At 42.0% G+C, this 21,542-nt stretch overlaps 1 protein-coding gene across 3 annotated transcripts in view; it reads left to right on the top strand.

Moving 5' to 3' along the window:
- Nucleotides 1-388: 388 nt before the first annotated feature.
- kmt2a (lysine (K)-specific methyltransferase 2A) overlaps nt 389-21,542 on the top strand; it is a 153,514-nt gene continuing 132,360 nt past the window's right edge. For all 3 annotated transcript variants that reach the window (XM_061878677.1, XM_061878676.1, XM_061878674.1), the window contains exon 1: nt 389-661. In XM_061878677.1, the coding sequence (XP_061734661.1) occupies nt 416-661 (246 nt within the window). In that variant the 5' untranslated portion in view covers nt 389-415. The remainder of the gene's footprint in view (nt 662-21,542) is intronic.

The raw sequence follows: 21,542 nt of genomic DNA, 5'->3' as shown, positions 1-21,542 counted from the left end.
AACCACTGGATTAGGGGGTACTTGAATTAAAAAAATGTTCACACTGAAGAAAGGTTGAGAACCACTGCTATATTAGCTCAAACGTGTCCATACATTACAATCCGAGTGAGGGGAGGCCATTTTTGGCTGTAACGGTCTTCTTTATGCTCCTTTTGTGATTCAAGTGCTCCGCGGCTTTCCCGCGCAAAGCCCCTGAATCTGATTAGCCGTCAGCCACCGGCGGCTTCAATAGACCCGCTGAGGAAATGCATTGTCCGGGCGGCCTCGCTCCGCCCCGCAAGCTGCATAACGACGCCTCGGCCAGTGAGCGCGTAGGCCGCGGCGGAGCTTGTTTATGTGGAGTGCTGGCTCAGGGTCCCGCCCACCGACGTATCTGTGATCGCAGGGGCACACACACACAGGCACACAGTGGAAAATGGCGCACAGCTGTCGGTGGCGGTTCCCCGCTCGGCCCGGAGGGAGCAGCAACTCCGGCACCGGGAGGAGAGCGGGCCGGATAAGGGTCACCGCCTCTCTGCGGAGCGTCCCGGGAACCCACCCGTACGCCGCCGGACTCGGACCCGGGTTTGACGCTGCACTCCAGGTCGCGTCGGTCATCGGGAGCAACCTGCAGACATTTCGGGATGTTTTGGGGGAAGCGAGTGATTCGAGCAGCGCGGAGGTAAGCACCGGGGGACGGGAGGAGAGGGTACCCGGAGCTGAGGTCCTTTCTTGGGGGGTGTTTTTGCAGATGAGGCGCTAATTCCAAATGTGGAGCAGTGGGCAAAACTTGTTGTCTTTTTTTTTTTTAACTTTCAAGCACTTTTATGAGGAAAAAAATCAAGTCCTAACTGGAAACAAAGTTTATAACGCTGCTCGTTGTACACTAATCACAACACACGAAATATTCATTGACTTTTATGCAAATCTAAACATTACATGTACGCTTGTGCAATTTGCATGTCTATATCTGTGTTGGCCCTGCGTGAGGTGCATGGCGACTTGTCCAGGGTGTACACCGCCTTCCGTCCTATTGTATCTGAGATAGGCACCAGCTAACCCAAAGGGAATAAGCGGTAGAAAATGGATGGATGGATGGAAGAAGCGCTTTACTAGTTAGCTGCTGATATTAGCAAGACTTGTATAATAACAAACACGTAAAAAGTTCTCCGGCCTGGTTGCGTCTTGTTAGTCTCCTTTCAGCAGCTGGGAGAGAAAAACACGTCGTTGTAGTTTAGTTTAATATTAGAATATTAATATTCATGGCCCTGCGATGAGGTAGCGACTTGTCCAGGGTGTACGCCGCCTTCCGCCCGATTTTAGCTGAGATAGGCACCAGCACCCCCCGCCACCCCAAAGGGAATAAGCGGTAGAAAATTGATGGATATTAATATTCTGTGACTGTTAAAAAGATCTTCGGAGGTGTTTGGAAACAAGACATGTCAACTCGAAAGGGAGTCGAGGCTAAGTTAGCTTCCCTCCACGACCATTATCTTACTCATGATAATGGTTCCCTCTCAATAAATAGGTAAAATGTGAGTTAATAAATCGTGTTAGTTTATAAATGCTGCTTTTTTCCCCTCCCTTGAGGCGTCTTATCTTCCTGCCAAAGCTAACCTAGCCTAGCTGGTTAGCCACACATGCTAGCGCCTTTATTTATTTGAAGTGTTAAAAAGTTCCCTCGCCAAAAACAAAAAAATGTTTTATCTCTGCTTAGTTTAACGTTTAAGATAAGCTACAACGGAACATAAGTGAGTTTAATAGTGAAAGGGTTGTGCTTGTGACTAGGCCGCGCTAGCCGTCGTGCTAGTTCCGAGGCGTGGGGAAATGACTTTTTTATCCTCTTCGTAGTTCAACCATGTGCGGGTTCTAATGCTTCAGGTGGACAGTTTGTTACGCAGCCCCGGGGAGCATACGTGCGGTTCCTGGGGGTGAGTGCGCATGTAAGGCCGGCTACAACAACAGCGAGCCCCCCGCTTGACGGGCCGTGTGATTGTGGGGGTGTGTTCGCCTTAGCGAACTACCATCTTCCTTTTCCCCCCAGCAGCAGCGTGCGTCCATTGCAGTGGGAGTACACTTGTTTACCAGCTATTACACAGCATCCTCTCTCCTCTTGCATCCCGGGGATGCTTTTTTTTGTTTAATAACACGAGATTTCATGTCATTATGCGTGGTCCACTTGCTTTTAAGGCAAGCGGTTGCCACCATTTTTGGGTCTCTGAGGTCCCACACTGGTGTATTGGATGCAGAGAGGTCCGATAATGGATTTTTTTTGCCGATATTGCCTAACTCTTAATTACCGATACCGATATATTAGGGCTAGGTTATATTACGATATTTTGCCTTGGCCTTGAATGAACACTTGATGCATATAGTCACAGCAGTATGATGATTATATGTGTATACAAACCCTGTTTCCATATGAGTTGGGAAATTGTGTTAGATGTAAATATAAACGGAATACAATGATTTGCAAATCCTTTTCAACCCATATTCAATTGAATGCAATACAAAGACAACATATTTGATGTTCAAACTCATAAACTTAATTTTTTTTGCAAATAATAATTAACTTCGAATTTCATGGCTGCAACACGTGCCAAAGTAGTTGGGAAAGGACATGTTCACCACTGTCTTACATCACCTTTTCTTTTAACAACACTCAAATAAACATTTGGGAACTGAGGAAACTAATCGTTGAAGCTTTGAAAGTGGAGTTCTTTCCTATTCTTGTTTTATGTAGAGCTTCAGTCGTTCAACAGTCCGGGGTCTCAGCTGTCGTATTTTACGCTTCATAATGTGCCACACATTTTACATGGGAGACAGGTCTGGACTGCAGGTGGGCCAGGAAAGTACCCGCACTCTATTTTTACGAAGCCACGCTGTTGAAACACTTGTCTTGCTGAAAAGAGCAGGGGTGTCCATGATAATGTTGCTTGGATGACAACATATGGACCTTTCAGCATTAATGGTGCCTTCACAGATGTGTAAGTTACCCATGCTTGGGCACTAATACACCCCCATACAATCACCGATGCTAGCTTTTGAACTTTGCGCCTCTTACAATCCGAATGTTTATTTTCTTCTTTGTTCTGGAGGACACCACGTCCTCTTGTTTCCAAATATAATTTGAAATGTGGACTCCTCAGACCACAGAACACCTTTCCACTTTGCATCAATACATCTTAGGTGAGCTCGGGCCCAGCCAAGCCGGCGGCGTTTCAGGATATTGTTGATAAATGGGTTTGGCTTTGGATAGAAGAGTTTTAACTTGCACTTACAGATGTAGCGACCAACTGTAGTTACTGACAGTGGTTTTATGAAGTGTGTCTGAGCCCATGTGGTGATATCCTTTACACACCGATGTCGGTTTTTGATGCAGTACCGCCTGAGGGATCGAAGGTCCGTAATATCATCGCTTACGTGGAGTTGATTTCTCCAGATTCTGTGAACTTTTTGATGATATTACAGAGCGTAGATGGTAAAATCCCTAAATTCCTTGCAATAGCTCTTTGAGAAATGTTGTTCTAAAACTGTTCGACAATTTGCTTACAAAGTGGTGACCCTCACCCCATCCTTGTTTGTGAATTACTTAGCATTTCATGGAAGCTGCTTTTATACCCAATCATGGCACCCACCTGTTCCCAATTAGCCTGCACACCTGTGGGATGTTCCATATAAGTGTTTGATTAGCATTCCTCAACTTTATCAGTATTTATTTCTACCTTTCCCAACTAATTTTTCACATGTTGCTGGCATCAAATTCTAAAGTTAATGATTATTTGCAACAACAAAAAAATTTTAATCAGTTTGAACATCAAATATGTTGTCTTTGTAGCTGAATATGGGTTGAAAATGATTTGCAAATCATTGTATTCCGTTTATATTTACATCTAACACAATTTCCCAACTCATATGGAAACGGGGTTTGTACATAAAAAAAATTCAACTTCATGCTGCATTCATATATGCTACTTTTAAACTTTCATGCAGAGAGGGAAATCACAACTAAGTCAATTGACCAAAAGTATATTTATTAAAGTTATTAAGCAATGGCAAACACATTCAAGTCGTTTCCAAAACAGAAAGTGCAAGATTGTCAGAGACATTTTAAGTGTCAAATAAAAATGAGCTGCATAATAGGAAATCAAATAGTATTCGTCCTTCGCTATGTGGTAGGTTACGACAAACGTTATGATATTCTCTTCATTCTCTAGCGAGTGACTTTTCAAATGATGCTACATATTAGCAGTAATGCTACATTTTATAGCAACGCTTTTGCCCCACACTTGACAAATTACGGTTGTCTCTTTGACATATTCCCACTTGAAGCCGAACCACCGCCAGACGATGGACCCCCTGCTGGTTTTATTGGGGATGAATTCTTCCTTCATTTGTTACCAGATCCGCACCTTCTTTCTCTCGTATTCCCACTCGTACGGCTACGATAGCAGCTAACGTAGCCCAGTCTGCTACCTCTCTGCTGGGCGAGGGCGTATACGTATGTGACGTATGACGTGACAGTATGTGACGTGTGTAAGAATGTGAGGCTGCTTGTCTGTGAGAAAGTTTAATGCTCGCATCTAAAGGCAACTGCTTGAGAACGTATACTCAAATATTATGATACAGTCATTTTCTATATCGCACAGACACAAACCCGCGATATATCGTATGTATCGATATATCGCCCAGCCCTACGATATATATAATCATGGAATTAATACATAATTATGCCTAATTTTGTTGTTTTCCAAAATAAATCCACTCAAGTTATGGGGAAAACAATTCCAACATGGCACTGCAATATTTATTATATTTTTTAACATGCCTCAAAACAGCAGCTTGGAATTTTTGACATGCTCTCCCTGAGAGAGCATGAGGGGGTCGAGGTGAGCGTGGTTGAGGTTAGGCGGTAGCGGGGGTGTTTATTGTAGCGTCCTGGAAGAGTTAGTGCTGCAAGGGATTCTGGGTATTTGTTCTGTTGTGTGGGCTTCACGGTGGAAGAGGGGTTGGTGCGTCTGCCTCACAATACGAAGTTCCTGCAGTCCTGGGTTCAAATCCAGGCTCGGGATCTTTCTGTGTGGAGTTTGCATGTTCTCCCAGTGAATGCGTGGGTTCCCTCCGAGTACTCCGGCTTCCTCCCACCTCCAAAGACATGCACCTGGGGATAGGTTGAATGGCAACACTAAATTGGCCCTAGTGTGTGAATGTGAGTGTGAATGTTGTCTGTCTATCTGTGTTGGCCCTGCGATGAGGTGGCGACTTGTTCAGGGTGTACCCCGCCTTCCGCCCGATTGTAGCTGAGATAGGCGCCAGCGCCCCCCGCGACCCCTAAAAGGGAATAAGCGGTAGAAAATGGATGGATGGATGGTGTTACGGTGAGGATGTTCTCGCGAAATGTGATTGTCATTGTTGTTTGGTGTGGGTTCACAGTGTGGCGCATAGTTGTACCAGTGTTAAATTTGTTTATACGGCCACCCTCAGTGTGACCTGTATGGCTGTTGACCAAGTATGAATTGCATTCACTTGTGTGTGTGAAACGCTAAAGATATTATGTGATTGGGCCAGTATGCTTTCTCCCTCCGTCCGTGTACCAGTCCGTACAGCGGTGTTTTAAAAAGTCATACATTTTACTTTTTGAAACCGATACCGATAATTTCCGATATTACCTTTTAATGCATTTATCGGCCGATAATATCGGCAGTCCGATATTATCAGACATCTCTAATTGGAGGTGAGTTTGCCAACATCCAGCCTTGGTGCAGGAATTTAGACAGTTTGGAAATGTTTTCAGGACGGTTGCAACAGTGGTGCATGCTCAGCAATGTCAAAATGTTTTAAACCAGGGATGCCCAAAGTGGGGCAGGTGCACCAAATTTGGCCTGTCCTGTCATGTTGTGCATGTACCACCAAATGTACCGTATTTTTCGGATTTAAGTCGCTCCGGAGTATACGTCGCACCAGCCAAAAATTTGCTCAACTTACCTTTAACTGTATTTTATTATTAATAATTAATGATATTTATCTTTGTGGAAACACTGCTTATCTTAATGATTTCTCACAGTAAATATATATAGAAATAGATAAATATTTTTATAAATATATTCCGACTCTTTAAAATTCAACCGAAAAAAAGAAGAGAAAAACAAGCAAATTCAAATCTTTTTGAAAAAAATAATTTAAGGAACATCATTAGTAATTTTTCATCATTAAGATTAATTTTAGAATTTTGATGACATCTTTTAAAAAGGTTAAAATCCAATCTGCACTTTGTTAGAATATATAACAAATTGGACCAAGCTGTATTTCGAACAAAGACAAATGTTTTTGTTTTTTTTATTTTAATCATAAGTTTGAAGAAATATTTCACAAATATTCTTCGTTGAAAAAACAGAAGCTAAAATGAAGAATTAAATTAAAACATGTTTTATTATTCTTTACAATAAAAAAAAAATACTTGAACATTGATTTAAATGGTCAGGAAAGAAGAGGAAGGAATTTAAAAGGTAAAAAGGTATATGTGTTTAAAAATCCTAAAATCATTTTCATGGTTGCATTTTTTTCTCTAAAATTGTCTTTCTGAAAGTTATAAGAAGCAAAGTAAAAAAAAATAAATGAATTTATTTAAACAAGTGAAGACCAAGTCTTTAAAATAGTTTCTTCGATTTTCAAGTTCTATTTGAGTTTTGTCTCTTAGAATTAAAAATGTCAAGCAAAGCCAGACCAGCTTGCTAGTACATAAATATAAGTGTACGTTATTTGAGGCATAAATAACCAACTGAGAAGGTGCCTGGTATGTTAACCTAACATATTATGGTAAGAGTCATTCAAATAACTATAACATATAGAACATGCTATACCAGGGGTCACCAACCTTTTTGAAACCAAGAGCTACTTCTTGGGTACTGATTAATGCCAAGGGCTACCAGTTTGATACACACTTAAATACATTGCCAGAAATAGCCAATTTGCTCAACTTACCTTTAACTGTATGTTATTATTAATAATTAATGATATTTATCTTTGTGGAAACACTGATCATCTTAATGATTTCTCACAGTAAATATATATAGAAATAGATAAATATTTTTATAAATATATTCCGACTCTTTAAAATTCAACCGAAAAAAAGAAGAGAAAAACTAGCAAATTCAAATCTTTTTGAAAAAAATAATTGAAGGAACATCATTAGTAATTTTTCATCATTAAGATTAATTTTAGAATTTTGATGACATCTTTTAAAAAGGTTAAAATCCAATCTGCACTTTGTTAGAATATATAACAAATTGGACCAAGCTGTATTTCTAACAAAGACAAATGTTTTTTTTTTATTTTAATCATAAGTTTGAAGAAATATTTCACAAATATTCTTAGTTGAAAAAACAGAAGCTAAAATGAAGAATTAAATTAAAACATGTTTTATTATTCTTTACAATAAAAAAAAAATACTTGAACATTGATTTAAATGGTCAGGAAAGAAGAGGAAGGAATTTTAAAGGTAAAAAGGTATATGTGTTAAAAAATCCTAAAATCATTTTCATGGTTGCATTTTTTTCTCTAAAATTGTCTTTCTGAAAGTTATAAGAAGCAAAGTAAAAAAAAATAAATTAATTTATTTAAACAAGTGAAGACCAAGTCTTTAAAATATTTTCTTGGATTTTCAAGTTCTATTTGAGTTTTGTCTCTTAGAATTAAAAATGTCAAGCAAAGCGAGACCAGCTTTCTAGTACATGAATAAAGTTTAAAAAATCGAGGCAGCTCACTGGTAAGTGCTGCTATTTGAGTTTTTTTTAGAACAGGCCAGCAGGCTACTCATCTGGTCCTTACGTTGGTGACCCCTGTGCTATACATTTACCAAACAATCTGTCATTCCTAATTGCTAAATGCGATGAAATCTTATAGATGTTCTTGGCTAAGGGGCGAAACATCAATGAGAAGTGGTCCCCAGCTGAAGACCCTGCAGCAAAACCTTTTCTGGTACGCGGTCAGGTTTAGGCCTGCCTCAGGGAAGAGGACGTCCCTGCCATGCACAGTCCAGCACAGGCACCGGTGGATGTGCGACAGGCCTAAGGCCCAGCGGCAAGACCACCTTGCTGTAATTAAAATACCAAACAATCTGTCACTCTTAATCGATAAATCCGATGAAATCTTCTTCCTCGATGTTGCTTCTAAGCAACTGTGCCAACTCCAAAGGTATGCACCGCTTCCTCTTGTCCTTTTCTGCTGCATATTTCACTACGTCCAGCTTGTAATCTGCAGTACATGATTTCCCTTTCGGTGCCATTTTTGTTCAGCCCTTCTCAGTTTTTATAAGATACCGCCAACGATGAAATGATCCATTTTAATAGCTACGGCAGTAGCATATAGCAGTTAGCATTCCATGACCCACAATGCACTCCTGCCATGACCCTCCCCCACTGAATTCTTATTGGCTGACGTGTGTGTGACGATTGCTGACATTTTCTTCGTCTCTTCCGCGAATGAGATAAATAATATTATTTAATATTTTACGGTAATGTGTTAATAATTTCACACATAAGTCGCTCCGGAGTATATGTTGCACCCCCGGCCAAACTATGAAAAAAAAAAATGCAACTTATAGTCCGAAAAATACGGTAGTACATATTTATACTGACCTCTTTCAAGCTGTACAGTCATTATAGTACAATGCTACACTGTAAAAAAAAAAAAAAGTTAGTAGATTTTACAAAAAACATGGCAGCTCAGTTGCCAGAAATTTACCATAAAATCTTCAGTGGTAAAATTTTTTCATCTAAAGTGATGCGCTGTAAAAACAGGGAACATAGATTTTACGGAAAAAAAAAAAAAAGTAGCATCTCAGTCACCGGAAATTCTGGATAAAATAACAGTGGCTTTGTTTTTAAATTTGTAGTAATGCACTCTAAAAACTGGCAGCTCATTTATCAGAATTTTATCGTTAAAAACAACAGCAGTGGCTTCACGGTGGATGAGGGGTTAGTGCGTCTGCCTCACAATACGAAGGTCCTGCAGTCCTGGGTTCAAATCCAGGCTCGGGATCTTTCTGTGTGGAGTTTGCATGTTCTCCCCGTGAATGCGTGGGTTCCCTCCGTGTACTCCGGCTTCCTCCCACTTCCAAAGACATGCACCTGGGGATAGGTTGATTGGCAACACTAAATTGGCCCTAGTGTGTGAATGTGAGTGTGAATGTTGTCTGTCTATCTGTGTTGGCCCTGTGATGAGGTGGCGACTTGTCCTGGGTGTACCCTGCCTTCCGCCCGATTGTAGCTGAGATAGGCGCCAGCGCCCCCCGCAACCCCGAAAGGGAATAAGCGGTAGAAAATGGATGGATGGATGGACAACAGCAGTACTTGATTTCAATTTACAGTACTTTGGTGTATAAACCACACCAATATGATTTTTTTTTTTTTTATCTATAGGTAAATTTAGGTACATTTTATTTACACAGAGCATGCAGCATGAACTAAAAGTGCTGCATTGTTATTTTGTGACAATCATCATCTGTACTACATAATTCTGCTATCAAAGCGCCACAAAATACTTGTGGAGCAGTATAAATTCTGCTTAGCTGTTAAGTTATGTGGAATAATTTACAAGTACTAAAGTGATAATTTAAAATAATGCGCTGTAAAAATGGGGGACATAGATTTTACAGTAAAAAAAAAAAGTAGCATCTCAGTCACCAGAAATTCTGGATAAAATAACAGTGGCTTTGTTTTTAAATTTGTAGTAATGCACTCTAAAAACTGGCAGCTCATTTACTAGAATTTTATCGTTAAAAACAACAGCAGTACTTGATTTCAATTTACAGTACTTTGGTGTATAAACCACACCAATTTGATTTTTTTTTTTTTTATCTATAGGTAAATTTAGGTACATTTTATTTACACAGAGCATGCAGCATGAACTAAAAGTGCTGCATTGTTATTTTGTGACAATCATCATCTGTACTACATAATTCTGCTATCAAAGCGCCACAAAATACTTGTGGAGCAGTATAAATTCTGCTTAGCTGTTAAGTTATGTGGAATAATTTACAAGTACTAAAGTGATAATTTAAAATAATGCGCTGTAAAAATGGGGAACATAGATTTTACAGTAAAAACAAGGAGCAGCTCAGTCACCACAATTTCTGGATAAAATAACAGTGGCTTTGTTTTTCAATTTGTTCACTGTAAAAAACTGGCAGCTCAGTCACCAGAATTTTATCGTAAAAACAGTAGTACAGTTTTTCAATTTACAGTAATTTGGTGTATAAGCCACAGTGAATTTTACAATACAATTCTGCCGGTTTTTGGGTCGTAAAATTTACAGATTTTTTTTTTTACAAGTGTTTTTAGTTGCGTTTGAACCTGAGACTCCTGCTCAATGTCAAAGTTCTGACTTTTTGACGCTCAATGGAGAAGGGTAATCTTTGTCACCATACTTTTCCCCACACCCTTTAATGAAAACATAAGGGCTTTGAAATTTAGCATCCTCCACATGTCTAATATTTTTGGATAAAGTTTGAAAGCGATGGGATGAAATATCTAGGAGGACCTGGTTACAGAACAACCCCTGGAAATGGCAAAAAAATCTGCAGAAAATTACCTTTTGAATGCCATCCATCCATCCTTCCATCATATTCCGCTTATCCGAGGTCGGGTCGCGGGGGCAGCAGCCTAAGCAGGGAAGCCCAGACTTCCCTCTCTCCAGCCACTTCGTCTAGCTCTTCCCGGGGGATCCCGAGGCGTTCCCAGGTCAGCCGGGAGACATAGTCTTCCCAACGTGTCCTGGGTCTTCCCCGTGGCCTCCTACCAGCTGGACATGCCCTAAACACCTCCCTAGGGAGGCGTTCGGGTGGCATCCTGACCAGATGCCCGAACCACCTCATCTGGCTCCTCTCGATGTGGAGGAGCAGCGGCTTTACTTTGAGTTCCTCCCGGATGGCAGAGCTTCTCACCCTATCTCTAAGGGAGAGCCCCCCCACCCGGCGGAGGAAACTCATTTCGGCCGCTTGTACCCGTGATCTTATCCTTTCGGTCATGACCCAAAGCTCATGACCATAGGTGAGAATGGGAACGTAGATCGACCGGTAAATTGAGAGCTTTGCCTTCCGGCTCAGCTCCTTCTTCACCACAACGGATCGGTACAACGTCCGCATTATTGTTCACGAGTGGGGGAAGAGTGGACCTTTGAATGCTTTGAGTTTAAAATGTATACTTGATGCACAGTAGTATCTCAACTGAGTTAGGCACACGACCAACAATCTCTAATATCTTATATTATATATGGCGATATGAGGCTAAATTCCTAACTCGTACTGTTTCATGATACAAATCGTTTTTTGGTCTATGGACCAGTGGCACATTCACTTTGGCCCTTCGAGGCAAAACATTTGGGAACCCCTGCCCTAAACACAGAAATAATCCCAAAACAGAAAACACACAAAATGCTGCAAATGCACAAAACATACTCAAACTGCATGAGGCAAACTCTGCAAGTTTGCCAAACCAAACAGTAGTTGCCTGATTTTTCAAATGTTTCTGATAAAGGCCACAAATCTGCTGCTCTATCAATCAATCAATCAATGTTTACTTATATAGCCCTAAATCACTAGTGTCTCAAAGGGCTGCACAAACCACTACAAACCACTACGACATCCTCGGTAGGCCCACATAAAGGGCAAGGAAAACTCACACCCAGTGGGACGTCGGTGACAATGATGACTATGAGAACCTTGGAGAGGAGGAAAGCAATGGATGTCGAGCGGGTCTAACATGATACTGTGAAAGTTCAATCCATAATGGATCCAACACAGTCGCGAGAGTCCAGTCCAAAGCGGATCCAACATAGCAGCGAGAGTCCCGTTCACAGCGGAGCCAGCAGGAAACCATCCCAAGCGGAGGCGGATCAGCAGCGCAGAGATGTCCCCAGCCGATACACAGGCAAGCAGTACATGGCCACCGGATCGGACCGGACCCCCTCCACAAGGGAGAGTGGGACATAGAAGAAAAAGAAAAGAAACGGCAGATCAACTGGTCTAAAAAGGGAGTCTATTTAAAGGCTAGAGTATACAAATGAGTTTTAAGGTGAGACTTAAATGCTTCTACTGAGGTGGCATCTCGAACTGTTACCGGGAGGGCATTCCAGAGTACTGGAGCCCGAACGGAAAACGCTCTATAGCCCGCAGACTTTTTGTGGGCTTTGGGAATCACTAATAAGCCGGAGTCCTTTGAACGCAGATTTCTTGCCGGGACATATGGTACAATACAATCGGCACTGTCAAAATGTTACGTTTAATATTAGGTTTTGCTTGCAGTCGTTAGCTCTTGGATGTGTTTAATGCTGTTTGTGTGGTTTTGGCAGTGGGGTGATCCGGCCATCGCATTAAAGGGAACAGACTGTTTCGTGTGTCTAGTACAGCTGCTCAATTCCGAAATAAATAGGAAAGCAAAATAATCATATTAGGTAGAAAACACAGCATGATTGCTCGTTCCACTATATATATATATATATATATATATATATATATATATATATATATATATATATATATATATATATATATATATATATATATATATATATATATATATATATGTGTGTAATAAATACTTCACGGTGGCAGAGGGGTTAGTGCGTCTGCCTCACAATACGAAGTTCCTGCAGTCCTGGGTTCAAATCCAGGCTCGGGATCTTTCTGTGTGGAGTTTGCATGTTCTCCCCGTGAATGCATGGGTTCCCTCCGGGTACTCCGGCTTCCTCCCACTTCCAAAGACATGCACCTGGGGATAGGTTGATTGGCAACACTAAATTGGCCCTAGTGTGTGAATGTGAGTGTGAATGTTGTCTGTCTATCTGTGTTGGCCCTGCGATGAGGTGGCGACTTGTCCAGGGTGTACCCTGCCTTCCGCCCGATTGTAGATGAGATAGGCGCCAGCGCCCCCCGCGACCCCGAAAGGGAATAAGCGGTAGAAAATGGAAGGATGGATGTCAAAACAAAAGCTGATTATTGATAACCAGTGCACCTCGCTGGCCAGGGCAGTGGAGCCAACTCGCTCTGGTCAGGGAGGAATTGTCAACCGTCAGTGCGGCATGAGTCATTGTGTGAAATGGAATTTTTTTTTTTTTTGCGATGTAGCAAGTAAAACAAAAATTGACAATGTTTAGAAAATTGGATTGCATTTTAGTGTGACCCGAAATAGCGATTATTTTTGTTGTTGTGCGTGTGTAGCCCCAGTCTGTGTCGCTTGTAACTGTGTCCAACTATCCATGTCATATATCATGGAAAAACGAACAGTACCTAATGGGCCAGGCGGACACTAGCATTTGCAACACGAGCATTAAGTAGGAAGGGGATTCATGTGGCCCCATTCGTCATGGTTTACCTCACACATGAAACGTGACAAATTGGGGCGATTCACTATCCACTTTAGCTGCCAGATGTCAGTAGAGTGTTGAATATATAAAAATGTGTTTTGTTTGCAAATCCAACTTTGACCACAGCGTCAGCTGCTATGTAGAGTGGCACTTGCTACAATATTCAGCAGACTGCATTGCAAATTAAAACCCCCTTCTTCCTCTCAACGTGAAATCCACACAGGAATGGGGCCATATGAATCTCTTCCCTACTGTAGCAATGTCAGCTCCAGTGCTAACACACATGCTAAGTTAGCTGAAGAAAATCAAATTATGGGCGATATGGCCTTTTTTTAATATCCAAATATTTTTAGGCCATATTGCGATATACGATATATATCTCGGTATTTTGCCTTAGCCTTGAATGAACATTTGATACATACAGTGGGGCAAAAAAGTATTTAGTCAGCCACCGTTTGTGCAAGTTCTCCCACTTAAAATGATGACAGAGGTCTGTAATTTTCATCATAGGTACACTTCAACTGGGAGAGACAGAATGTGAAAAAAAAATCAAGGAATTCACATTGTAGGAATTTTAAAGAATTTATTTGTAAATTACGGTGGAAAATAAGTATATGGTCAACCATTCAAAGCTCTCACTAATGGGAGGAGGTTTTCGCTCCAAATCTCACGATACATGGCCCCATTCAATCGTCCTGTCCCCTTAGCAGAAAAACAGCCCCAAAATATTATGTTTCCACCAACATGCTTCACAGTAGGTATGGTGTTCTTGGGATGCAACTCAGTATTCTTCTTCCTCCAAACACGACGAGTTGAGTTTATACCAAAATGGATACATGGATGATACAGCAGAGGATTGGGAGAATGTCATGTGGTCAGATGAAACCAAAATAGAACTTTTTGTAATAAACTCAACTCGTCGTGAACTTTCATGCAGAGAAGGAAATCACAACTAACTCAATTTACCAAAACTGTATTTATTAAAGTTATTAGCAGGTGACTTTTCAAATGATGCTACATATTAGCAGTAATGCTATTTTTGGTAGCCACACTTGTGCCCCACACTTGACAAATTCAATCAATCAATCAATCAATCAATCAATGTTTACTTATATAGCCCTAAATCACTAGTGTCTCAAAGGGCTGCACAAACCACCACGACATCCTCGGTAGGCCCACATAAGGGCAAGGAAAACTCACACCCAGTGGGACATCGGTGACAATGATGACTATGAGAACCTTGGAGAGGAGGAAAGCAATGGATGTCGAGCGGGTCTAACACGATACTGTGAAAGTTCAATCCATAATGGATCCAACACAGTAGCAAGAGTCCAATCCAAAGCGGATCCAACACAGCAGCGAGAGTCCCGTTCACAGCGGAGCCAGCAGGAAACCATCCCAAGCGGAGCCGGATCAGCAGCGCAGAGATGTCCCCAGCCGATACACAGGCAAGCAGTACATGCCCACCGGATCGGACCGGACCCCCTCCACAAGGGAGAGTGGAACATAGGAGAAAAAGAAAAGAAACGGCAGATCAACTGGTCTAAAAAGGAGGTCTATTTAAAGGCTAGAGTATACAAATGAGTTTTAAGGTGAGACTTAAATGCTTCTACTGAGGTGGCATCTCGAACTGTTACCGGGAGGGCATTCCAGAGTACTGGAGCCCGAACGGAAAACGCTCTATAGCCCGCAGACTTTTTTTGGGCTTTGGGAATCACTAATAAGCCGGAGTCCTTTGAACGCAGATTTCTTGCCGGGACATATGGTACAATACAATCGGCAAGATAGGATGGAGCTAGACCGTGTAGTATTTTATACGTAAGTAGTAAAACCTTAAAGTCACATCTTAAGTGCACAGGAAGCCAGTGCAGGTGAGCCAGTACAGGCGTAATGTGATCAAACTTTCTTGTTCTTGTCAAAAGTCTAGCAGCCGCATTTTGTACCAACTGTAATCTTTTAATGCTAGACATGGGGAGACCCGAAAATAATACGTTACAGTAGTCGAGGCGAGACGTAACAAACGCATGGATAATGATCTCAGCGTCTACTTACAGTTTAATATCTGACGGATAGTCTGCAGAGCGCCAGGCTTTATTTGAAGGTGCGAAGCAAAGCCGGACTATTTTTCTATTTCCACAAATGTGTGCAGAGTGGGTTCATGCTATATGCAGGGTTTCCCACACATTCATTTATTTGTGGCGGCCCGCCACGAAAGAATTACGGCCGCCACAACTAAAAATAAAAAAAAATAAAACATTTTTTTTTAGTTTTTCCGGCTTTTGACTCGTTCCCCTGCTCATAAAAGCAATGGGACTCTGTCTGTGAATTGAGCTTGTAGTTACATACTATATAAATATGTAAATATTATATAAATATGCATATAAATATGTACATAGTGTTGTATTCATATTCCAACTCAGCGTTCTTCTTGGTCATCGCCAATCACAAAATCCCCCCCGCCGCCCGACCACACCACCACAAATAGATACCTGACCTGTGGGAAACACCGTATATGGCACAAAAATCAATGTAAAATTACGGAGTGGAGCAAGAGCTCAGCTATGTGAGTTATACTGTTGACAAACATGTTAGGTTAGCCCAGGTGTGTCAAACTCGTTTTTATTGCGGGGTTGGGGGAAATAATCGATTTTTAGATTAATCGCAATTCGGACATGGACGATTATAAAATCGATTAGTAAATGTCATTCTATTTATTTATTGTGAATAAACTAATGCAGACAATTCTAAAATTTGGCTGAGTGCTGTGAACCTCTTCACCGGGAGATCTCCAGTTTTGCATACATTTCCTTTAATTTAATATATGCAATGGGCTTCACGGTGGCAGAGGGGTTAGTGCGTCTGCCTCACAATACTAAGGTCCTGCAGTCCTGGGTTCAAATCCAAGCTTGGGATCTTTCTGTGTGGAGTTTGCATGTTCTCCCCGTGAATGCGTGGGTTCCCTCCGGGTACTCCGGCTTCCTCCCACTTCCAAAGACATGCACCTGGGGATAGGTTGATTGGCAACACTAAATTGGCCCTAGTGTGTGAATGTGAGTGTGAATGTTGTCTGTCTATCTGTGTTGGCCCTGCGATGAGGTGGCGACTTGTCCAGGGTGTACCCCGCCTTCCGCCCGATTGTAGCTGAGATAGGCGCCAGCGCCCCCTGTGACCCCGAAAGGGAATAAGCGGTAGAAAATGGATGGATGGATAATATATGTAATGGGAATTTCTTATAAAAAAAATGCACTGTTTTTAAAAGTTGCAAGTGATAAAAGCTTATTTAGTGAAACGAAAACAAATGTAAAACTGCATCAATATGCATGAATAAAAGATGTATCAATACTCTATTTTTAATTGAATCGTAATTGAATTGTGAGGTTGCCAAAGATTCCCACCTGTAGCCACATAAAAGAGGGCACTTTTATCAGTGAATATATATGAATATAAATGTATAATAGCTTCATTACTCAATTTGCAGAGGAAACTCGTTTTGATGACTATCATTTAAAAAAAAAATCAGATTGATAGATAACTTACCTTGTTTGTTGCAAGATCATCCATCCATCCATTTTCTACCGCTTATTCCCTTTCGGGGTCGCGGGGGGCGCTGGCGCCTATCTCAGCTACAATCGGGCGGAAGGCGGGGTACACCCTGGACAAGTCGCCACCTCATCGCAGTGCCAACACAGATAGACAGACAACATTCACACTCACATTCACACACTAGGGCCAATTTAGTGTTGCCAATCAACCTATCCCCAGGTGCATGTCTTTGGAAGTGGGAGGAAGCCGGAGTACCCGGAGGGAACCCACACATTCACGGGGAGAACATGCAAACTCCACACAGAAAGATCCCGAGCCTGGGATTGAACCCAGGACTGCAGGACCTTCGTATTGTGAGGCAGACGCACTAACCCCTCTGCCACCGTGAAGCCTGTTGCAAGATCAGATCATTTTAAAGTGAACAAAATACGCAATTGGATGCAGGACATTTTTCCGTCAAAATTGAAAGAATAATGCATGCATTTATTCAGAAAATGCTTTGCTCTTTCCATCCTTTTTTTTGCAGGCTACATAAATGACGTGGCGGCTCACATACTGTAAAAAGATGTGGCATATCACATCAAATGGGGCGGCATAGCTCGGTTGGTAGAGCGGCCGTGCCAGCAACTTGAGGGTTGCAGGTTCGATTTCCGCTTCCGCCATCCTAGTTTCTGCCGTTGTGTCCTTGGGCGAGACACTTTAACCAACTGCTCCCAGTGCCACCCACACTGGTTTAAATCTAACTTAGATATTGGGTTTCACTTTGTAAAGCGCTTTGAGTCACTAGAGAAAGGTGCTATATAAACATAATTCACTTCACTTCACAAATGATGTAGCGGGCCACATAAGTAAATGCTGCATATAACATAAAAAAGATGAGACAGGCCAGTTAAAACAAAACATTTTGCAGTGGAAACATTATATGTATTACTGCATAAAATGATGTGGCCCTCGGGCCTGAAGTTTGACACCTGTGGGTTGGCCTTTTTTGCTGAAATAAATTAAATAAGACCTAAAATTCCAATATCTGACAGATAGTTTGCTGTACTTCAAGACGTGTAGCGAAGCCTAATGTACTTTTTCTTTTTCCTAAACTCATCTAGTTTGGAGCAAGTTAGAAGAGGTATATTGTCCAAAATAATTGTTTTTCCTTCATGATGTCATGAAAACCCGCAACCGTTTAAGTGGTGGATATTGTAGGGTTTTTTTGCATTGAAATAATGTCCTATTTGGTCAGATGTATGAAAAAAAAAAAAAAAAAAGAATCTAGGCTGCCAAAAAAAGCTTTAGTTTGTCGTCAGGACTGCTGAGAGTCAACATTTTCCCATCACAAACAAAGCAAATAGTAGCCTATCGAGGTCGTCGGCCATGTTTTGTGTTTGCTTTCAACTGGAGTGCTTTAAAGGCCTACTGAAACCCACTACTAGCGACCACGCAGTCTGATAGTTTATATATCAATGATGAAATATTAACATTGCAACACATGCCAATACGGCCCGTTTAGTTTACTAAATTACAATTTTAAATTTCCCGCAGAATATCTTGTTGAAAACGTTGCAGAATGATGACGCGTACGTGTGACGTCCCGGGTTGGAGGGGACATATTAGCGCAGCACCGTTTGTGGCTAAAATTCGTCTCTTTTCATCGCCTAATTGCACAGTATTCTGGACATCTGTGTTGCTGAATCTTTTGCAATTTGTTCAATTAATAATGGAGAAGTCAAAGTAGAAAGATGGAGGTGGGAAGCTTTTAGCCTTTAGCCACACAAACACACAGTGTTTCCTTGTGTAAAATTCCCAGAGGTGAAGCTTTACTATGGATCAGAGCGGTCAAGCGAACATGGTTCCCGACCACTTGTCAACCAGCAGGTTTCGGTGAGAAAATTGTGGTAAAAAGTCGCCTCTTACCGGAGATCAGCTGAGCTTGCACCGTCCATGCAGCTGTCGACGACTTCCCTCAGAGACTGGCGTCAAGACACCCGTGGACACACCCCTCCGACTATCAGGTATTGTACCATATGTCCCGGCAAGAAATCTGCGTTCAAAGGACTCCGGCTTATTAGTGATTCCCAAAGCCCAAAAAAAGTCTGCGGGCTATAGAGCTTTTTCCGTTCGGGCTCCAGTACTCTGGAATGCCCTCCCGGTAACAGTTCGAGATGCCACCTCAGTAGAAGCATTTAAGTCTCACCTTAAAACTCATTTGTATACTCTAGCCTTTAAATAGACTCCCTTTTTAGACCAGTTGATCTGCCGTTTCTTTTCTTTTTCTTCTATGTCCCACTCTCCCTTGTGGAGGGAGTCCGGTCCGATCCGGTGGCCATGTACTGCTCGCCTGTGTATCGGCTGGGGACATCTCTGCGCTGCTGATCCGCCTCCGCTTGGGATGGTTTCCTGCTGGCTCCGCTGTGAACGGGACTCTCGCTGCTGTGTTGGATCCGCTTTGGACTGGACTCTCGCGACTGTGTTGGATCCATTATGGATTGAACTTTCACAGTATCATGTTAGACCCGCTCGACATCCATTGCTTTCCTCCTCTCCAAGATTCTCATAGTCATCATTGTCACCGACGTCCCACTGGGTCATTATTGTCACCGATGTCCCACTGGGTGTGAGTTTTCCTTGCCCTTATGTGGGCCTACCGAGGATGTCGTAGTGGTTTGTGCAGCCCTTTGAGACACTAGTGATTTAGGGCTATATAAGTAAACATTGATTGATTGATTGATATTTAAAGGCCTACTGAAATGAGATTTTATTATTTAAACGGGGATAGCAGGTTCATTCTATGTGTCATACTTGATCATTCGCGATATTGCCATATTTTTGCTGTAAAGATTTAGTAGAGAACATCCACGATAAAGTTCGCAACTGGAGAAAAGCCCTGCCTCTACCGGAAGTCGCAGACGATGACGTCACATGTTGAGGGTTCCTCAAATATTCACATTGATTTTAATGGGAGCCTCCAACAAAAACAGCTATTCAGACCGAGAAAACGACAATTTCCCCATTAATTTGAGCGAGGACGAAATATTCGTGTTTGAGGATATTGATAGCGACGGACTAGAAAAAAAACAACAAGTTAAAAAAAACAAAACGCGATTGCAATTGCGTTGCATTGAGACGGATTCATATGTTTTTAGAGACATTTACTAGGATAATTCTGGGAAATCCCTTATCTTTCTATTGTGTTGCTAGTGTTTTGGTGAGTTTAACTGTACCTGATAGTCGGAAGTGTACGTCCACGGCCGGGTGTTGACGCGCAGTGTCTCGGGGAAGTCGACGGCAGCTGTATGGACGGCACAAGCTCAGCTGATATCCAGTAAAAGGTGACTTTTTGACAATTTTCTCACCGAAACCTGCTGGTTGACATGTAGTCTGGTTCCATGTCCGCTGTGATCCATACTAAAGTTTCACCTCCGTGAATTTTAAACAAGGAATCACTGTGTGTTTGTGTGGCTAAAGGCTAAAGATTCCAAACTCCGTCTTTCTACTTTGACTTCTCCAATATTAATTGAACAAACTGCAAAAGATTCAGCAACACAGATCTCCAAAATACTGTGTAATTATGCCGTTAAAGCAGACGACTTTTCGCTGTGTGTGTGCGCAACGCTCATATTCATAACACCCCGTGACGTCACGCATACACGTCATCATTACGCGACGATTTCAAGAAAAAAGTCTCGGGAAATTTAAAATTGCAATTTAGTAAACTAAAAAGGCCGTATTGGCATGTGTTGCAATGTTAATATTTCATCATTGATATATAAACTATCAGACTGTGTGGTCGGTAGTAGTGGGTTTCAGTAGGCCTTTAATCTCACTAAAACACTAGCAACACAATAGAAAGATAAGGGATTTCCCAGAATTATCCTAGTAAATGTGTCTAAAAACATCTGAATCCATCCCAATGCAATCACCTTTTTTTTTTTAACTTCCATCCATCCATCCATTTCCTACCGCTCATTCCCTTGTGGGGTCGCGGGGGGCGCTGGCGCCTATCTCAGCTACAATTGGGCGGAAGGCGGGGTACACCCTGGACAAGTCGCCACCTCATCGCAGGGCCAACACAGATAGACAGACAACATTCACACTCACATTCACACACTAGGGGCAATTTAGTGTTGCCAATCAACTTATCCCCAGGTGCATGTCTTTGGAAGTGGGAGGAAGCCGGAGTGCCCGGAGGGAACCCACGCATTCACGGGGAGAACATGCAAACTCCACACAGAAAGATCCCGAGCCTGGATTTGAACCCAGGACTGCAGGACCTTCGTATTGTGAGGCAGACACACTAACCCCTCTTCCACCGTTAATTTCTAAATTTTGTTTATTTTTCTAGTCCTTCGCTATCAATACCATCATCCACAAATCTTTCATCCTCGCTCAAATTAATGGGGAAATCGTTGTTTTCTCGGTCCGAAGAGCTCTTGCTGCTGCAGGCTGCCATTGTAAACAATGTGAGGATGTAAGGAGCCCCTCACCCTTGTGACATCATCGTCTGCTACTTCCGGTAAAGGCAAGGCTTTTTTATTAGCGACCAAAAGTTGCAAACTTTATCGTTGATGTTCTCTACTAAATCCTTTCAGCAAAAATATGGCAATATCACGAAATGATCAAGTATGATCATTGCTGCCCCAAGTGGAGGAGTTCAAGTACCTAGG

The sequence above is a fragment of the Nerophis ophidion genome, linkage group LG18 (genome assembly GCF_033978795.1).
Source record: "Nerophis ophidion isolate RoL-2023_Sa linkage group LG18, RoL_Noph_v1.0, whole genome shotgun sequence".
Lineage (NCBI taxonomy): Eukaryota > Metazoa > Chordata > Actinopteri > Syngnathiformes > Syngnathidae > Nerophis > Nerophis ophidion.
Note: the sequence above shows the minus strand (reverse complement) of the source record. Positions and strands in the feature narration are given on the sequence as shown.